This window comes from Euprymna scolopes, chromosome 39 (assembly GCF_053919585.1).
Source record: "Euprymna scolopes isolate OS-2025 chromosome 39, ASM5391958v1, whole genome shotgun sequence".
Taxonomy (NCBI): Eukaryota; Metazoa; Mollusca; class Cephalopoda; order Sepiida; family Sepiolidae; genus Euprymna; species Euprymna scolopes.
Genome location: NC_136520.1, coordinates 73,523,164 through 73,540,880, shown reverse-complemented (window position 1 = coordinate 73,540,880; position 17,717 = coordinate 73,523,164). Strand labels below are relative to the sequence as shown.

The 17,717-nt window shown below is 33.9% G+C and overlaps 1 protein-coding gene across 4 annotated transcripts in view; it reads right to left on the bottom strand.

The window, feature by feature from the left end:
* Positions 1 to 17,717, bottom strand: part of LOC145263869 (ATP-citrate synthase-like) — a 238,639-nt gene that overhangs the window by 18,024 nt on the left and 202,898 nt on the right. For all 4 annotated transcript variants that reach the window (XM_080120941.1, XM_080120942.1, XM_080120943.1 and 1 more), the window contains 4 exons: positions 17,227 to 17,337; positions 13,572 to 13,699; positions 8,232 to 8,325; positions 2,066 to 2,220 (listed from right to left, as the gene is read on the bottom strand). In XM_080120941.1, coding sequence (XP_079977067.1) covers positions 2,066 to 2,220; positions 8,232 to 8,325; positions 13,572 to 13,699; positions 17,227 to 17,337 — 488 coding nt within the window. The remainder of the gene's footprint in view (positions 1 to 2,065; positions 2,221 to 8,231; positions 8,326 to 13,571; positions 13,700 to 17,226; positions 17,338 to 17,717) is intronic.

Genomic DNA, 17,717 nt, shown 5'->3' with positions numbered 1-17,717 from the left:
TGAATAACATTATTTTAGTCTATGTTTTAGTTTAAATTTCCATTTATCAAGTCTTTAAACAATATACAAATAAAATTTATCATGTCTTTAAATAATATACAAAAAAAATTTGTCATGTCTTTAAACAATATACAAATAAAATTTATCATGTCTTTAAATAATATACAAAAAAAATTTGTCATGTCTTTAAACAATATACAAATAAAATTTATCAAGTCTTTAAATAATATACAAATATTTAACTGAGTAGATTTCATTTTTTAATAATAATAATAATAAAAATTCAGTAACACGTTAAGAAGTTCAGAGTTATATCGTCCGAAATGTTTTGGAGAATAACATCCAAGATGAGAACTATCGTTTGAATAATCCGAATAATACATAATCGTGTACGTTCACCTCTCCTGAAAATTGTCTCAGTTCAAGGCCTTCCTTATAATAGGCCAGGTGACTAGGGTCTCTTACTGGATGTGATGTGAATTTTCTTTGATAATTGATATAGCAATTCAAAACAGATGGAAGAATTCCTTTGATTAGTTTGATGTTTCTGTGTGTTTTATGTACCAAAATAATATGAACAGAAATGTTAATTGGTAAATTTGACAATTTGTTTTTCTTTTCTACTTGGATATCACGACTTATCAAGGCCACTCGAGGATAAGAGTTAATGAATGTAAGGTGCTAGTGTAATAATTGTTAATGGTATAAATTGGTTAGAATTTGATTATTTATGGGGACGGCTCAACAAGAACTTGTTTACATTGGATTTGAAGGTTACCATGCTGTATTCAACTGAGAAGCAGGCCAGTGGAACAGTGTTCCACAGGCAGGCAGTTCTGGGATGGAAACTTTACTCATGGAATCTGCATTTAGATTTAGGCTCAATTAGAGAGTGGGGAAAACTGTTTATAGTGGTTGTAGCTTGTCGACAAATTTCTATACATGAAGAAATACAACTTTGAGGAAATAAAGTCATAAAAAAATTTCTTGAATAAATCATGTCAACATGAAAAGAAAATCTTAAAAACAAGTGAAGCATGCGTGGTCCCCCATGAGTGCACAGTGAACGAGGCATAAAAAAATGAACAAGTTCAGCATCTGCCCCCACCCCAGCCCACATTTAGCCCCAAAATTCCCCAGGGGACGTCAAATCCTGGTGAAAACGAACAAACGGTGCAGTTTTAGGCCTTAACATATGTAAATTTGAGTTCTGCACCATGCAAAAAAAGAAGTCCATCATTTGCCCCCCCCCACGATTTAGCCCCAAAAGTTCCCAACATATTTAAATTTGAGTTCAGCACCATGCAAAACTGCTAAATAGACATATACAGAAAATTTTGGACAAACATGGTAAAATAGTCCCAAAAATGGAGTGTTTTTATTAGCCCTAAAAGAGCCCCTGGGGCACACCCAAGAGTTATCGCGAAGTATAGACAAACAAAATTATATAGAAATCAGTTAGTTACAACTTTTCAGAAAGTTTTATAAAAATCTAAGGTATAATTTTTTTAAATAAGCACAGAAGTGTCAATTTTAGCCATTTTAACCCGAAAGGCACCCCTGGATTGGCAACCGAAGTTTTCCCAGAAAATCCATTCTGTTACTTTTTTTTACTCATATCATGTTTAATGTTTCTACAAAATTTCAAAATATTGCAAGGCGTAGTTATTGAGAAAAGTGCGGACAGACGAACGGACGAACAGACAAGGGTGAATTTACAGGTCGTCCCCCCCTCCTTTTGTTGGGGGGGGGGGGGGCGACAGAAAAATTTTACAAAACATATAAAAGTAGGACACTTGACTTAAAAAATGAAACCGGCAACGAACTACTGCTTTTATTTTTATTTTAAAAAAAATATTTCATTCTGATTTAATATACTCAGTAGAAATAAATCTAACGAGTTAGAAGAATCTCCTTTAAGAATAATATTTTTTTTGAGCAATGAAAGTGAAGTGTCAGCAGAAAGACCAACTGGAAATTTTGCCTCTATTAAAAAAACCCAAGTGTTAGATTGTTCGGCTTGTTATAAAAACGGTATTTGGTTCAAATCGAGTTTGCCACTGACCTTCTTTGAAACCAAAGCAAGCTGAGCACACCACCAATTCCCAAGTCTTCTTTGAAAATGTCGGTGATAGGAGTGCCCGCATAGAGCAGCTCGGATCCTCGTTCATCACAAATGCTGGTCATAAAAGAAGCAGGTTTGCGGATCAATCCAAGTTCCTGGAAAAATACAAAACAAAACTCGTTATCATCATATTCGGTTTCACACCCATTCAAAATACTAGCATGTGTCGGACAGTTTTTAAAAATTGAATTAAAAATTAACCTATCTCCGGCCAGGTCTTTATTTATCCCTCTTTTTCCCAAATTGGCCCTTAACACCTTGGCACTTCCTCCCATGTTTTCCTTGGCCTTGCTACCTCAACTGTTCTACATCTCTCATTCATTCTTTCCACGTGATCAAACCAACAAAGTTTCATCTTATTTCCTGATTTAATCTTCCTCTGAAGTCATCAGATCTAAGCCTGTCTTTAAGACTCGCATTACATATCCATTATATCATTCTCTCCATGCAACGAATGTCTTCAACCCTCACATTACACATCTATCGTATCTTTCTCATATCAGTTCTCGCAACCGTCACTGTGAATCATGAAATCTCGCTAATTCCTCTTTAAATAGATATTTGACCGTAACTTTATTTGTCTATAGTGATGTATTTTTAAAAATATCCTATTTATTTTCACAAACAAATGTACAGTGAACCAAAGTTGACCCAACGGATTATGCTGTGAACATGCACTATACGCACTCATTAGCTGTAATCGTCTCCTTCATTGTGCCAAGCTAAAATCGTCCATTGGTTCAGTCAGCACAGCAAGCAAAACAACGTAAGTCCAATTTATAAGCAATACACCCTGAAACAGTGCATAGCCTCTCCTCATGACCCAACATTATCTGGAGACTAGAGCAGATTAACCCACAACTGAAAAAAAGCTGATATACTTTATAATATACAAGTCAACAGGGAGAGATAGGCCCTAAAATAGCGCATATTCTTTCCTGATACCCAACATTATCTGGAGACCAGAATGAAACATCTCACAAAACAGCTAATAAATTTGATTATAAATAAGTGGATAGTCCTTAATCCGCGGAGTTTCAAAGAAATATTTTCCTTCTCATCAGAGGGTAGGATTTAGCAAAATGTGGGATTGGATTTGGCTTGCAGAAGTATTTGATGAAACTACAAGTAAGTCATAGATCTTACTTGGTAACAAATAGTGAAACAGAGGGAATAGGGTGAATAAAAAAAGTGATTTCACGTGAATGGATAGTCTGGTGAAGGGTAAAGTATCCAATGACGGTAAAATCCAAAAATGCAGAATCCAAGAAAGTTAGTTAAATTTCCATTTGCACAAGTAAAATCCAAGGGAATCACACTCACACACACACGGTAAGCTTCCAAACAACATCTTTTGTTGGTCGCTAGCTTCATTGCCAGTTTCTACTAATGATCATTCTTGCATTATTTTGAATAAGTGGCATTCACATTACGACCAAGATTGAATGGCAGACTTACAGGTTTTTGTTAGACTAGACCAATGCACATAAAACCCATTACAGAGTCATGAGAGCTCCAATGTGAAAGAGGTTATGTGTTGTGTGTATATGTGTGCATTAGTGTCAGAGTGTGTATGCTTATAACTGTCTGCGTAAGAGTTTAAAAAATGTATTATTTTAGCTTTCCCATTATCGTCTGCTCATCAAAAACAAATTGAAACTTATTTTAAATACTTCTTACATTTCTCATTGAACTTTCTTTCTACAATGAAAACAAATGAACACTGACTTTTACTAATAACTTTTAATCATATATAATTTGTGTCACTGAGTGGGGAAGTTTTAATTATTATTTTTCAGACCCGTGGATAATTCATTGCCCTTAAATTATCGGCTCGGACTTCTTCTATATCTCAGCTAATAAATTGCCCTTTACATTTCTGAATTTTTTAGATGAGAATTGGTTATTCATATTATTTGGTTTCATCACACTACTGCTCTCATCTTGAGTGTCATTTTGCCAATGTCTCGCTCAATGTAAGCTTTGATCTTCTTCAGGGGTATCTTGTCTAACTCGGGAATGTTTCTGTCGAACTCGGGAATTTTAACAGAATTTCAAACGAGTCCATTTATTTACTTCATGGGGGTAGTATGTTCTTATTCCATCAGCCATGGATTGAAGTCCTAAGTTAGTCCCCCACACCGAGAATTGTACCTTCAACTTTCAGGAGAATATCACTTTCACTATGCCACAGGTCCTTCCCAAGTTCGACTGAAACCTTCCCTGAGCTCGACAAGATACACCTGAAGAAGGTCGAAGGTTACATCACCCGAAACGTTGTGAAAATGACGCTCACTATAACAGTAGTTTGATGAATCCAAATAATATGAATAAATCCCACTTTGTTCTACAAGAGCTCTTAAAATATTAACAAACATTCATGTTTTCATATCTATGTAAACTTCCATTTTAAATATATCTCTTTTTATGAAATTTGAATTCATTAATTTGTTTTGTTTTTTTATCAATTCTCTTGCAATTAAATACAAACCTAAGAACAGTTTTCACTAAAACAGGGTTTGTTATATTTGGTCAACCAAGTGCGATTAAATGATATTTTCTCCTCACTGTAGATTGGTCTATGCTGTGTCTGTTTTTATTTTTAAATTTTGAATTTCCAGTATTGTGGATACAAGAGTTACATCTCTTTATCACTAAACTACCCAATGTTATTATATGGAAAACATTGGGTAGTTTTGTGATAAATGTTATTATATGGAAAACATTGGGTAGGTTTGTGATAAATGTTATTACATGGAAACATTGGGTAGTTTTGTGATAAATGTTATTACATGGAAAACATTGGGTAGTTTTGTGATAAATGTTATTACATGGAAAACATTGGGTAGTTTTGTGATAAATGTTATTATATGGAAAACATTGGGTAGTTTTGTGATAAATGTTATTATATGGAAAACATTGGGTAGTTTTGTGATAAATGTTATTATATGGAAAACATTGGGTAGTTTTGTGATAAATGTTATTATATGGAAAACATTGGGTAGTTTTGTGATAAATGTTATTATATGGAAAACATTGGGTAGTTTTGTGATAAATGTTATTATATGGAAAACATTGGGTAGTTTTGTGATAAATGTTATTATATGGAAAACATTGGGTAGTTTTGTGATAAATGTTATTATATGGAAAACATTGGGTAGTTTTGTGATAAATGTTATTATATGGAAAACATTGGGTAGTTTTGTGATAAATGTTATTATATGGAAAACATTGGGTAGTTTTGTGATAAATGTTATTATATGGAAAACATTGGGTAGTTTTGTGATAAATGTTATTATATGGAAAACATTGGGTAGTTTTGTGATAAATGTTATTATATGGAAAACATTGGGTAGTTTTGTGATAAATGTTATTATATGGAAAACATTGGGTAGTTTTGTGATAAATGTTATTACATGGAAAACATTGGGTAGTTTTGTGATAAATGTTATTATATGGAAAACATTGGGTAGTTTTGTGATAAATGTTATTATATGGAAAACATTGGGTAATTTTGTGATAAATGTTATTATATGGAAAACATTGGGTAGTTTTGTGATAAATGTTATTACATGGAAAACATTGGGTAGTTTTGTGATAAATGTTATTATATGGAAAACATTGGGTAGTTTTGTGATAAATGTTATTATATGGAAAACATTGGGTAGTTTTGTGATAAATGCTATTATATGGAAAACATTGGGTAATTTTGTGATAAATGTTATTATATGGAAAACATTGGGTAGTTTTGTGATAAATGTTATTATATGGAAAACATTGGGTAGTTTTGTGATAAATGTTATTATATGGAAAACATTGGGTAATTTTGTGATAAATGCTATTATATGGAAAACATTGGGTAGTTTTGTGATAAATGTTATTATATGGAAAACATGGGGTAGGTTTGTGATAAATGTTATTACATGGAAAACATTGGGTAGTTTTGTGATAAATGTTATTACATGGAAAACATTGGGTAGTTTTGTGATAAATGTTATTATATGGAAAACATTGGGTAATTTTGTGATAAATGTTATTATATGGAAAACATTGGGTAGTTTTGTGATAAATGTTATTATATGGAAAACATTGGGTAGTTTTGTGATAAATGTTATTATATGGAAAACATTGGGTAGTTTTGTGATAAATGTTATTATATGGAAAACATTGGGTAGTTTTGTGATAAATGTTATTATATGGAAAACATTGGGTAATTTTGTGATAAATGCTATTATATGGAAAACATTGGGTAGTTTTGTGATAAATGTTATTATATGGAAAACATGGGGTAGGTTTGTGATAAATGTTATTACATGGAAAACATTGGGTAGTTTTGTGATAAATGTTATTACATGGAAAACATTGGGTAGTTTTGTGATAAATGTTATTATATGGAAAACATTGGGTAATTTTGTGATAAATGTTATTATATGGAAAACATTGGGTAGTTTTGTGATAAATGTTATTATATGGAAAACATTGGGTAGTTTTGTGATAAATGTTATTATATGGAAAACATTGGGTAGTTTTGTGATAAATGTTATTATATGGAAAACATTGGGTAGTTTTGTGATAAATGTTATTATATGGAAAACATTGGGTAATTTTGTGATAAATGCTATTATATGGAAAACATTGGGTAGTTTTGTGATAAATGTTATTATATGGAAAACATGGGGTAGGTTTGTGATAAATGTTATTACATGGAAAACATTGGGTAGTTTTGTGATAAATGTTATTACATGGAAAACATTGGGTAGTTTTGTGATAAATGTTATTATATGGAAAACATTGGGTAATTTTGTGATAAATGTTATTATATGGAAAACATTGGGTAGTTTTGTGATAAATGTTATTATATGGAAAACATTGGGTAGTTTTGTGATAAATGTTATTATATGGAAAACATTGGGTAGTTTTGTGATAAATGTTATTATATGGAAAACATTGGGTAGTTTTGTGATAAATGTTATTATATGGAAAACATTGGGTAGTTTTGTGATAAATGTTATTATATGGAAAACATTGGGTAATTTTGTGATAAATGCTATTATATGGAAAACATTGGGTAGTTTTGTGATAAATGTTATTATATGGAAAACATGGGGTAGGTTTGTGATAAATGTTATTACATGGAAAACATTGGGTAGTTTTGTGATAAATGTTATTACATGGAAAACATTGGGTAGTTTTGTGATAAATGTTATTATATGGAAAACATTGGGTAATTTTGTGATAAATGTTATTATATGGAAAACATTGGGTAGTTTTGTGATAAATGTTATTATATGGAAAACATTGGGTAATTTTGTGATAAATGTTATTATATGGAAAACATTGGGTAGTTTTGTGATAAATGTTATTATATGGAAAACATTGGGTAGTTTTGTGATAAATGTTATTACATGGAAAACATTGGGTAGTTTTGTGATAAATGTTATTATATGGAAAACATTGGGTAGTTTTGTGATAAATGTTATTACATGGAAACATTGGGTATTTTTGTGATAAATGTTATTATATGGAAAACATTGGGTAGTTTTGTGATAAATGTTATTATATGGAAAACATTGGGTAGTTTTGTGATAAATGCTATTATATGGAAAACATTAGGTAGTTTTGTAATAAAGGGATGTAACTCTTGTATCCACAAAAATACAATGCAATCTTAGAACATTGTTTTTCAATTTTATTTTCAATATTTAAACGATATTGTGATGGTATTTTTAATACTTAAAAAATAATTTAATAGTGTTTATTTTGATTTTATTTTTAATAGTGCAACACAAATTTTTACTGGCCATAAAAAATACGATTTCAAGACATTTTCCATATTTTCAATGATTTGTCAAGGTCATAGATATAAAGCCTTTTTAAGGCAAAAATTAAAATTTATAGACTTTTCAAACCTGTACAAACCCTTTAAAAAAAGTCTACCTGAAATCGTCTTTTCTCAAAAATCCCTGTCACAAATTGGACGCCTAAAATGGGACCTCTAAGGACCAGATAAAGAATAAATTGACCAAAACGTTTCAGCAACGATATCAAAGACAGAAGATTTATAATTGTCTGATTAGGAAAGATTTTCCCAATCAAATTCACTTACCCTGGCCCAAGCATAGTCCATGGGCACAGTTGGGGGAGCCTTTTCAGGTTCTGGAATAATGGTACCATCAACAACAAGACTCTCGTAGACTTGCCTTAAACGAAAACAAAATAAAAGATTAATACAGAAAATAGCAAAGATTATTCAATAACAGAAATAGAAAAATATATCCACTAAGCATTTTTTTTTTTTTTTTTTTTAATTTGTCTAAGATTTTATTCACCTAAACAATTGCCAAATTTCACAGAAGCATCGGAGGCTACTGTGATTTGGAGCCAGATTTATCAAGGGCATCTTATGTGGAGAGTTGAGTAGCAAGATGATGGTTTATATTACATTAGATTTTTAGCCTATTAAAAACGAGCCAAAGTTATAGCCCGTGTACTTAGAATGATTGCTTAATGCCAAATTGACATTTGCATTAAATAGTATTCCTTAATAATCCCTAAGCATGCATCAAACAGATGTCATAATACTTAGTTCGTTTCATATCATCATAAAGATTCATACAAAATTTCAGCCAGATTAGCCCAGTAGTTTCTGAATAAACTTCTGCAGTAAATAAGGTATTTTGGTGACTTATCCCTTAATTCCTAAACGTATATCGAATGGATGCCATAATACTTAGTTTACTGCACCTTATAACAAAAGTCCATACAAGCTTTCAGCCAGATTGGCCCAGCAGTTTCCAGAAAAAAGTTCAACGGTCAGACAGATAAACAAAAATATAACAGATCTTGTGTTTTTGTTAATATTTTTAGATCGGGTGAGTTATACGTTATATTAAGTTTCAAGCTGCACCAAAGTGGAAAAAAAAAATACTTGGTTTTCATGAGTTTTAATTAGAAACCACTCATTCACTGGCTTTCTTCGGCAATATCTGATTCATGGGGAAGTGAGTGGGTTTTGTTTTTTTTCTTACAGTAGTTAATTTGAGATCCTCTTAAGAAAATTTCAAAAATGAATTCTATTTTGAAAAGAAAAACAAAAAAATACGGGTCTCTTCCTAGATCAAATTCAAACGGAGCATCTAAAACCTTTTGATGTGGGTTTACCTTCAAAAATCAAAGAAACCTCAATCTATCTACGATTATATAAAAGGAGCTTTGTCGGTGTGTGTGTGTGTGTCTGTCTGTGTGAGTTCATTCCCGATGGCTCGGAAACAGCAGAATTGTTTTTTCATTTTTTAAAAATTTCACATGAAGATACTTGCTGTAACTGGGAGTGTTCTTATGTAGGTTTTGTATCGGAATGCATCTGATGACTATGAAAAATTGATAATCAAAAACATCCGATTAAAGAAGGAAGTCCTACTTTGACCAAAGTTAACACTTTTATACAACCTAACATCACAAGTGCATTTCAGGAGTTTTATCACCGCACAAGCAGAAAGGTCCAGCATATAAAATCAACTGTAGATTCTTTTATAAGACAGGGGCATATTTGAAATGAGTGTTTCTGTTTAGAACACAATTGGACCATGATACTTGACCTTTGCATTTTAAACTTAAAGTGAAGCCATTATTTATAGATATACGGCACAATCACGTTGACACACCATGTTTTTTTTTTTGTTTTTACATGGGGATCACCACTTATCAAGGCCCAGAAGCCACTCGGGGATAAGGGTTATTTTGTGTACAATAATTAATGAAATAATATCGTAGTAATAGTTGGTATTGGAGATTTGATAAAGTGTCTTACTTAAGGGGGCGATTAATCAGGAATTTGTTTATGTTGGACTTGAAGATGTCCAAGTTGTAGTCAGGTGGGAAACAGGCAAACGGAAGAGAATTCCACAGGTGTGCACTTCTCAGAAAAAATGTTCATGGAATCTACATTTTGATTTAGGCACAGATAAAGAGTGGGGAAAATTACTGACAGTGGTTTTAGCTAGACGGGTGTTTATCATGAAGGATTGGCAAGGAGGGACCAGAGATTGGAGCTCGGACGAACACTTGCCATGAAAATAACGCTAAAACAAAGACAGGCTCGCAATGTCTCTTCTGTGGGAGAGAGGTTGTAGGGAAGAGAAGAGAGCATCCCCCACTAAGCCACGAAGTCTATTTTGTATTTTGTCAAGGCAGGATAGGCTGTTTTTAGCAGCTCCTGCCCAGATGTGGCAGCAGTACTCTATCTTTGGATGTACTTGGCTTTTATACAGATAGAGAATTGCATCAGTAGTGAGATATCTTCTGGAGCGGTAGAAGAATACCACAATTTTCCCAGCGACCTTAGCCACAGACTTGATGTATTTATTCCATTTCAGATCAGGAGTAAAGGTCAAACCCAGAAGCTTATCAAAACATGGGGCCTCCCCTAGACGAGAGCCATTCATTTCAATCGATGCCAGATGGGGATCAGTGTTTATGATGTAATGATAGGAGCTTGGTCTTAGATGCATTAAAGGTAACCAGCCACCTCTTCCCCTACTGAACCACGCACTCAAGATCTGAGGAGAGAGAATCAGAGAGATTGTTGCCATTTACGGCCTTTGATGTGTTGCCATAAATAGTCGTGTCATCAGCATAGATGTCAACGAATGATTTAAGTATGTGTTTTGGGAGATCATTGATGTAGTGAGATATCTTCTGGAGCGGTAGAAGGATCCTACCATTTTCCCAGCAGCCCAGGCAACAGACTTGATATATGTGTTCCATTTCAGATCAGGAGTAAAGGTCAATGATGATGTAAAGTTAGGAGCTTGGTTTTAGATGCATTAAAAGTAACCAGCCATCTCTTCCCCCACTGAACCACGCGCTCAAGATCAGAGGAGAGGGAATCAGAGAGAGCTTTGTCATTTACAGCCTTTGATATGTTGCCGTAGATGGTCGTGTCATCCGCATAGATGTCAACGAATTCTCGCCAGATCACTGAAGTTAAGCAACGTTGAGCCTGGCCAGTACCAGATGGGTGACCATTTGGGAAGGCTAGGCGCTGTATGTACCTTCTGGGAAGGTTGGGCACGGGGTCAGCACCATCACCCCAAAAAAAAAGAATTCAGTCGCTACAAAAGCATCTACAAAGTTGTAGATGGCCTATGCCCCTCCAGGGGCTGAAGGGCTATGGATGGACGGATTATTTACAGATAATTTTATAAAATCAATAACAGATTCTCTAAAGTTCAATATAGATTACGATGTGTTATAGACTAAGTCACTGCAGGGAGGCATGTGAAGCTTTCTCCTGTGGGGAGGGGGGGGAGGTCCTTAACTAAAGTAGGTAATCAATCAATTTGATTAAAAAATACGCAATTTCACTGATTTGGATGACAATAAAAGTACGGAAGATTTGTTGATCTTCATTCAATTCTGAATGTTAGTTCTCCCTGCTAGTATATATATATATATATATATATGTCATCTACAGACAAACTATTTCTCTGTATCGTAGCTCTTCAGTGTGGGTAGACTAGCAACTACCCCAAGCCAGAATTGAAACTCGACCACCTAGGCAACAGTCAACGCTTCTATAACCATTACACTATTTGGTTGCTGCTAAGAGATGGTTAGTTGGTTGGTTGTTTGTTTTTGTTTTACGGCATATCAACCCTTTTCAGGTTATTTAATGCTGAATTCAGTGATTTTGAAGAACAATTGTTTAATAGAGTATATTTGTTTTTTTTAAGTCGGTTTCTATTTAACCCTTAGTTGGGACTCAAACAGGTACTACCACTCCGGGTCAGAGTGGGCCTGGGAGCAATGGCAATTAAGGGGTGGCTCCACACTCCCCAAAGCCCGCAAGCTGGGGCCTTACCATTGGATATAGTTTAAGGTCATATCCAGGACCTGTTAAGATATGTATGTGAAATTACATTGTTCAAACATTGTCCAAACGCCTAAGCTCTATTTGTTTACACAAAGAGCATCACTTTATATGCTAACGGCTTATGTAGGAAAGTAACTCCCTATTATTAGGTGCTTTATTTCATTAATTACTGAAATAGAATTCTTACAAGAAATGAAGATAAAAAAAAAGTGTATAGCACTTTATTTTGATATTCATTTCTTGTAAGAATTCTATTCCAGTAATAAATTTAATCGGATCTTCTGCAACACATTACACATGTGATACCATCGACCCCACCCCCGCCAAATGTTATGAATTAAAAAGAAAAAAAAAAGGAAATAAGTTTATCAGCAGAACAAAGACAATGGAAGTTGTTCACCTAGACACACAAAAGAAAGCTAAATTAGTATTGTTAATCAAGGTGTGTCAGTAACAGGAACAAAAGATTTAACAATAAAGGTCAATATATTTTAGAATTGGTTTACTGACAGTTTTAGAAATAGCAATAAGTTTTGCAACAGATTACAAACAATCTTGGGTTTGTGCCAGTTAAAGACAGTGTCCGGTTTAGGACATTTGGCAGCTCAGGTCTTTTCGAGAGAAATCAGAAGATTGGAATAAAAACAAGGTGAGAGTAAACTGGGTCAAAAAAAAAAAAAAAGTCACTTGGGACTGACGTAATCAGACAGTTATGAACAACGTTTGAGGTTCTTCTTTCTACGCTATGTGATGGTATCACTTCCCCCCATCACTAGCTTAATTTACATCAAGTAAATGTGTCGCCTCGTGTTGTTTTACCATAGCACAGTCATGACTACGATCATCAGGTCACACACACCTCATGTAACTATAGATATTCACAGTAAACATGAATTGAAATAGATATATTGAGAGCATTGCCAAGGCTGCTGCAAAGAAGGTGGGCTCTCGACCATGATAAAAAGTTACTCACTCCTAAGAGTATCCTATACCTCTACAAGGCCACCATTCACCCATACATGGAGTATTGTTGCCATATTTAGGCTGGTGCGTCTCTCACTATAAGACAGGATTCAAAAAAGAATCACCAACCTAATATATCCCACTCTATCAACCAGACTCCAATTTCTGTCCCATTGAAAAAATGTTGCATCCCTAAACCTGTTTTACAAGTATTTTAATTGAAGGTGCTCCAACGAGCTCCAAACCCTTGTATCCCCTCGACATAAATATCCCAACAAGCAGCAAAATCCCACCCCTACACAGTAGATGCTGTAAAGCCTTCTACTGTAAGAGCTTCTTCCCTTGGACTGCTAGATTTTGGAATTCACTCCCGAGTCCCTGCTTCTCTGACTGTACTGACATGCAGAAGTTCAAGTGTACAGACATCTTGCTGTTCAACTCCCTACATAGTATCCCAGCAAGTTATGTCCCAAATAGTGCCCCCCCCCCCCATCAAAGTGGCACTGTACTTTGTTTGGGGGTAAAAAAAGCAATAAAAAGAATATTTTTTTAAAATGAGGCTCTGAGTGTTTGTGGATCGACGTTGATCGTAAAAAATCAAAATCTTACTTGATGAGCATGCCCAACTCGTCAAAGCTGTTTGGGACATGAGCACCAGCATCCTTCAGGGCTTTGTTTTTGGCATCAGCAGTTTCTTTAGCAGCATTCGCACAGGAACCGGCATGACCGAATTGGACCTAAAACATTCAAGAAAAACAAAGAATCAAAGATTTTTGCATTTAAAAGTCACTTGTATGTAATACAGTCCCCCAAGCGTCTTATTATATATGTTGAATATTTGGCAGGTGACCCTGTGGGAAGATGCATTCGATGAGTTGCACACACGCAAATTAATTTCATTTGAGGAATGCAAGGCTTTCAACCATCAGATACATGTGAGTGAAATAGCAGTCAAAGAATTAGAACAATAGGCAACAGGAAATATCAAACATCCTGGAATTAAATATAAAAGAGTTTTGCCATTAGAAAAACTCATTTGTATATACAAAGTGCCTTCAATAAGTTTCCAGGCTTTTTTTGTACAGGCATTTAAAATTGTTGTAGATTCTTGAAAATTCAGTATGCTATTTTTATATATCGTATGAAATGACTGACAAACTTTTATCATTTCAAGTTCAAATGACCAGCTCCAGCAAGAATTAGAATACACCCTACTAAAGCCTGATTGTCACAGCTGGTGAATTTTAAAAATGCAATCTGGACACTTTAGAAGAATGAAAATAAATAAATAATAAAATTCTGTTTTAAACTTGGAAAAAATGGCACAGAAATGTATGGAATGCTTCAGACTGCTTTTGGATCTCCTTGCATGAATAGAGCATCAGATTTTGAGTGGCATAAGAGATTCAAGGAGGGCATAGAGTCTGTAAGGGATGATGAAAGGTGTGGGAGGATTAAGGAAATCAGAACACCAGAGTTGATTGGCCAAATAAAGAATTTCATGGATAAGGACTGTCGTGTGTCTATACAAACAATAAATACACAGTTTGATGTCAGTGTGGGAACTGTACACACAATTACTCACAAGGAACTGGAGATTTGCACAAAATTTGTCTCAAAGGTGCAGTCCATAACTCCATCCTTGTCACAAACCATTTGAGACCAAGATGGACATCAAGACAGTCCCCCCCCCCACCCCCAGTGTCCAAACCTTGCTCCCTGTGACTTTAGGTTCTTCCCTAAGCTCAAGGAAAACCTTGGAGGCTGTCATTATGAGACAATTGAGGAAATGAAAGAGGCTGTGACGAGGGTTATTAACACATTCACACAAGAGGACTTCCATGGGGTCTTCCAGAAATTGTTCGAACGGTACAACAAGTGCATTGCAGCCAGAGGAGATTACTTCGAAGGGGACTAGAGTTTTATGTGTGTACTATCAATAGAAGTGCCTATATGAAAAAAGTCTGGAAACTTATTGAAGGAACCTCGTAATACAGTCCTCAAGAATATATATATATATATATATATATATATATATATATATATATATATATATCTTATAATAATTATTAAATATCTACAAACACTAGTGTTTCATCCTTTCAGGAATCATCAGTGCAGGGTGTCACAATTAACACCAGTCGATAGATTCAGACTCGGCATTGAAGCCATCTCTGACCATATATATATATATATATATATATATATATATATATATATATATATATATATACTAGAAGGGAGACCCGATGTTGCCAGGGACAGAATGATGATCAATAAATGTTTTACACACCTATATTTTTATTGGCATGGAAATTGGTAAAATCACCCATTTTTTTTTCAATCATACGAATTGATTGTCTGATCTAGTTGGAAACTCAATGCAGTGCACAAGAAAAAAGCTTCATATGCCTCTCTGCAGTGACTTAGTATACAATACATTGTAGTAACATTGCACTGTAGAGAACATACTGTTCATTTTATAAAATTATTTTTTATATATAATAGCTTGAAATAAAGTTTAAAATACCAAAGTCAAGTATCATGGCTCATCTGTGTTCTAAACCGAAACATTTCTAATGTGCTCTTGTCATATAAAAAAAAACTACTGTTGATTTTATATGCCAGGCCTTTCTGCTTGTGCGGTAATAAAACTTCTCAAATGCACTTGTGATATTAGGCTGTGTAAGCGGTTAACTTTGGTTAAAATCGCCTGTTCTTTCTTTCATAGGATTATTTCGATTATCAGTACTTATCAAAGACATTTCAGTGGAAAACCTATTTAAGAACACTCTTAGACACAGGTACATTTGTGTGAAATTTCATAAAAATCGGCCCAACCGTTTTTGAGTCCATAGGAAATGAACTCACAAAGTTCCTTTTATACATATTTGTTTTGCAAAAGATGAGAAAACCTTTGGTGCCGTTGGTTTTAAATCCAACACAAAGGGAACCAATCTATGTCAGACTCTCTTCAGCCTCTGTTTAATTCTCCCTAGAAATGCAACATTAAAATAAAATCTTAAAAGTTAATGGGAAAATTCATTAACTCCTTCCCCTTTTGTTATTTTGACTTTAATAATTCTAAAAACAGAGATCATTTCCGAGGAGATTGATATAAACAGAGGTTGAGGAGAGTTCTCCTTTGTGTTGGATTTGAAACCAACGGTACCAATATTTTTCTGATCTTCTGTAACACATAAATAAATATTACAATCCTACAGTGATGTTATGGAAGAGCAGAATTAACTTCTTTGTTTAACGTAAACCTAAGGGCTGGACGACTGTTATTAAGGGACATAAAAAAAGCGTCTGCTTTTGTTTCGTTGTCAAACAAAACGTGTCATCAACGTAATGAAAGTAAAGGTCTGACCTTTGAAAACCAGGGAAACCAACAAAAATATCATATAGTAAGGCAGCAATCTTTCATTTAAGCAAACATTATCAAACACAATAAAATTCTTTTTCTTAATCATAAATTTTTTTTAGATTTTCAATTTTTCTAATAATTATTTTAGTTTCTGGTGCTAATACACTTACTGATCTGCGCTATTTTTTTAAATCGTATTTCCAAGTTTAATTAAAGTTTTATGATATGTTGTTTTTTATTCATTTGTAAGGTTAATACAGAATAGGTACAAGACACCCTCCTCTCCCCATGTTAAGAATGGCTTTTTAAATAATAACGTTATTATTTCAGCACGGATCAATAAGTGCATGAGTACCCAAAATCTAAATAATTAAATAGTCCATATGTATCACAAGTATTTTCAATTCTTTGTCGGATCATCTTCAACAATGAAAATAAAAAAAAATAAAAAAAAGAGCTTGAGAAAAAAAAAAAAAAAGGAAAATTTCAAACATAGAAAACCATATTCCAGATCATTAAAATAAGATAAGTGTTTTAGAATTTATCTTCTAGAAGCGACAAAATTAATATCCAAAATAAATTGTAAAAGTATTGTTAAATATAATATTTTTGTGTTGGCAAGTTCAAATGCCTTTTGAGAGAATGCTGCAGTAGCAACAACAACAAAGCTAATAGCTACATTGGTTCTACTACCACTACCATTTTTTGTTGACTCACTATGCATCTGATAAATTTTAGTTCAAATTACAATTAAGAATACTTTAAGCTATCTATATTAAAACCCGGCAGCATACAATAAATAACATCACATGCAAAAACTGGTAGCTCTCAGAACATTACGATGTATCTACGTGTCCCGACGTCAAAAAGCTAAAGAAAATGCGCTTCACTCACCTCAGATGTAAACATTCCAGCGCAAGTTCCAATGCACCAAGCAACCACCGGCTTGGTTATTTCACCAGACTTCATCTTTTCGATAACTCTGTATTCTTCAACACCTCCAACCTGGAGAAAAAAAAAAAAAAAAAAAAAAAAAAGGATAAACATGTATCTGTTTCAAAATACTGCCTTCTCCCTCCTCAATCTCCCTGTGATTATAAATTAAACAAAAAATTTGAAAAACCTTCAAGTCTTGAATGCGATAATGAAATCATTTTTATTTATTTATTTATTTGATTGCAACTCAAAAGTGTACCAATGAGCTACATCCGTCCCTACCCAGAGCAACATTTGAGTTTCGTCCAATGCCTATAAAAAACAAGTCAATAAGTCATTCAGAGTGCGGTTGAAAAATATTGCTCTGATAACGTGCCTCGCATTACTGCATCTCATGTTGTGGCATGTTGATTCGACGAGATTGTTTGGTGGCATGTCATGTCAGTCAA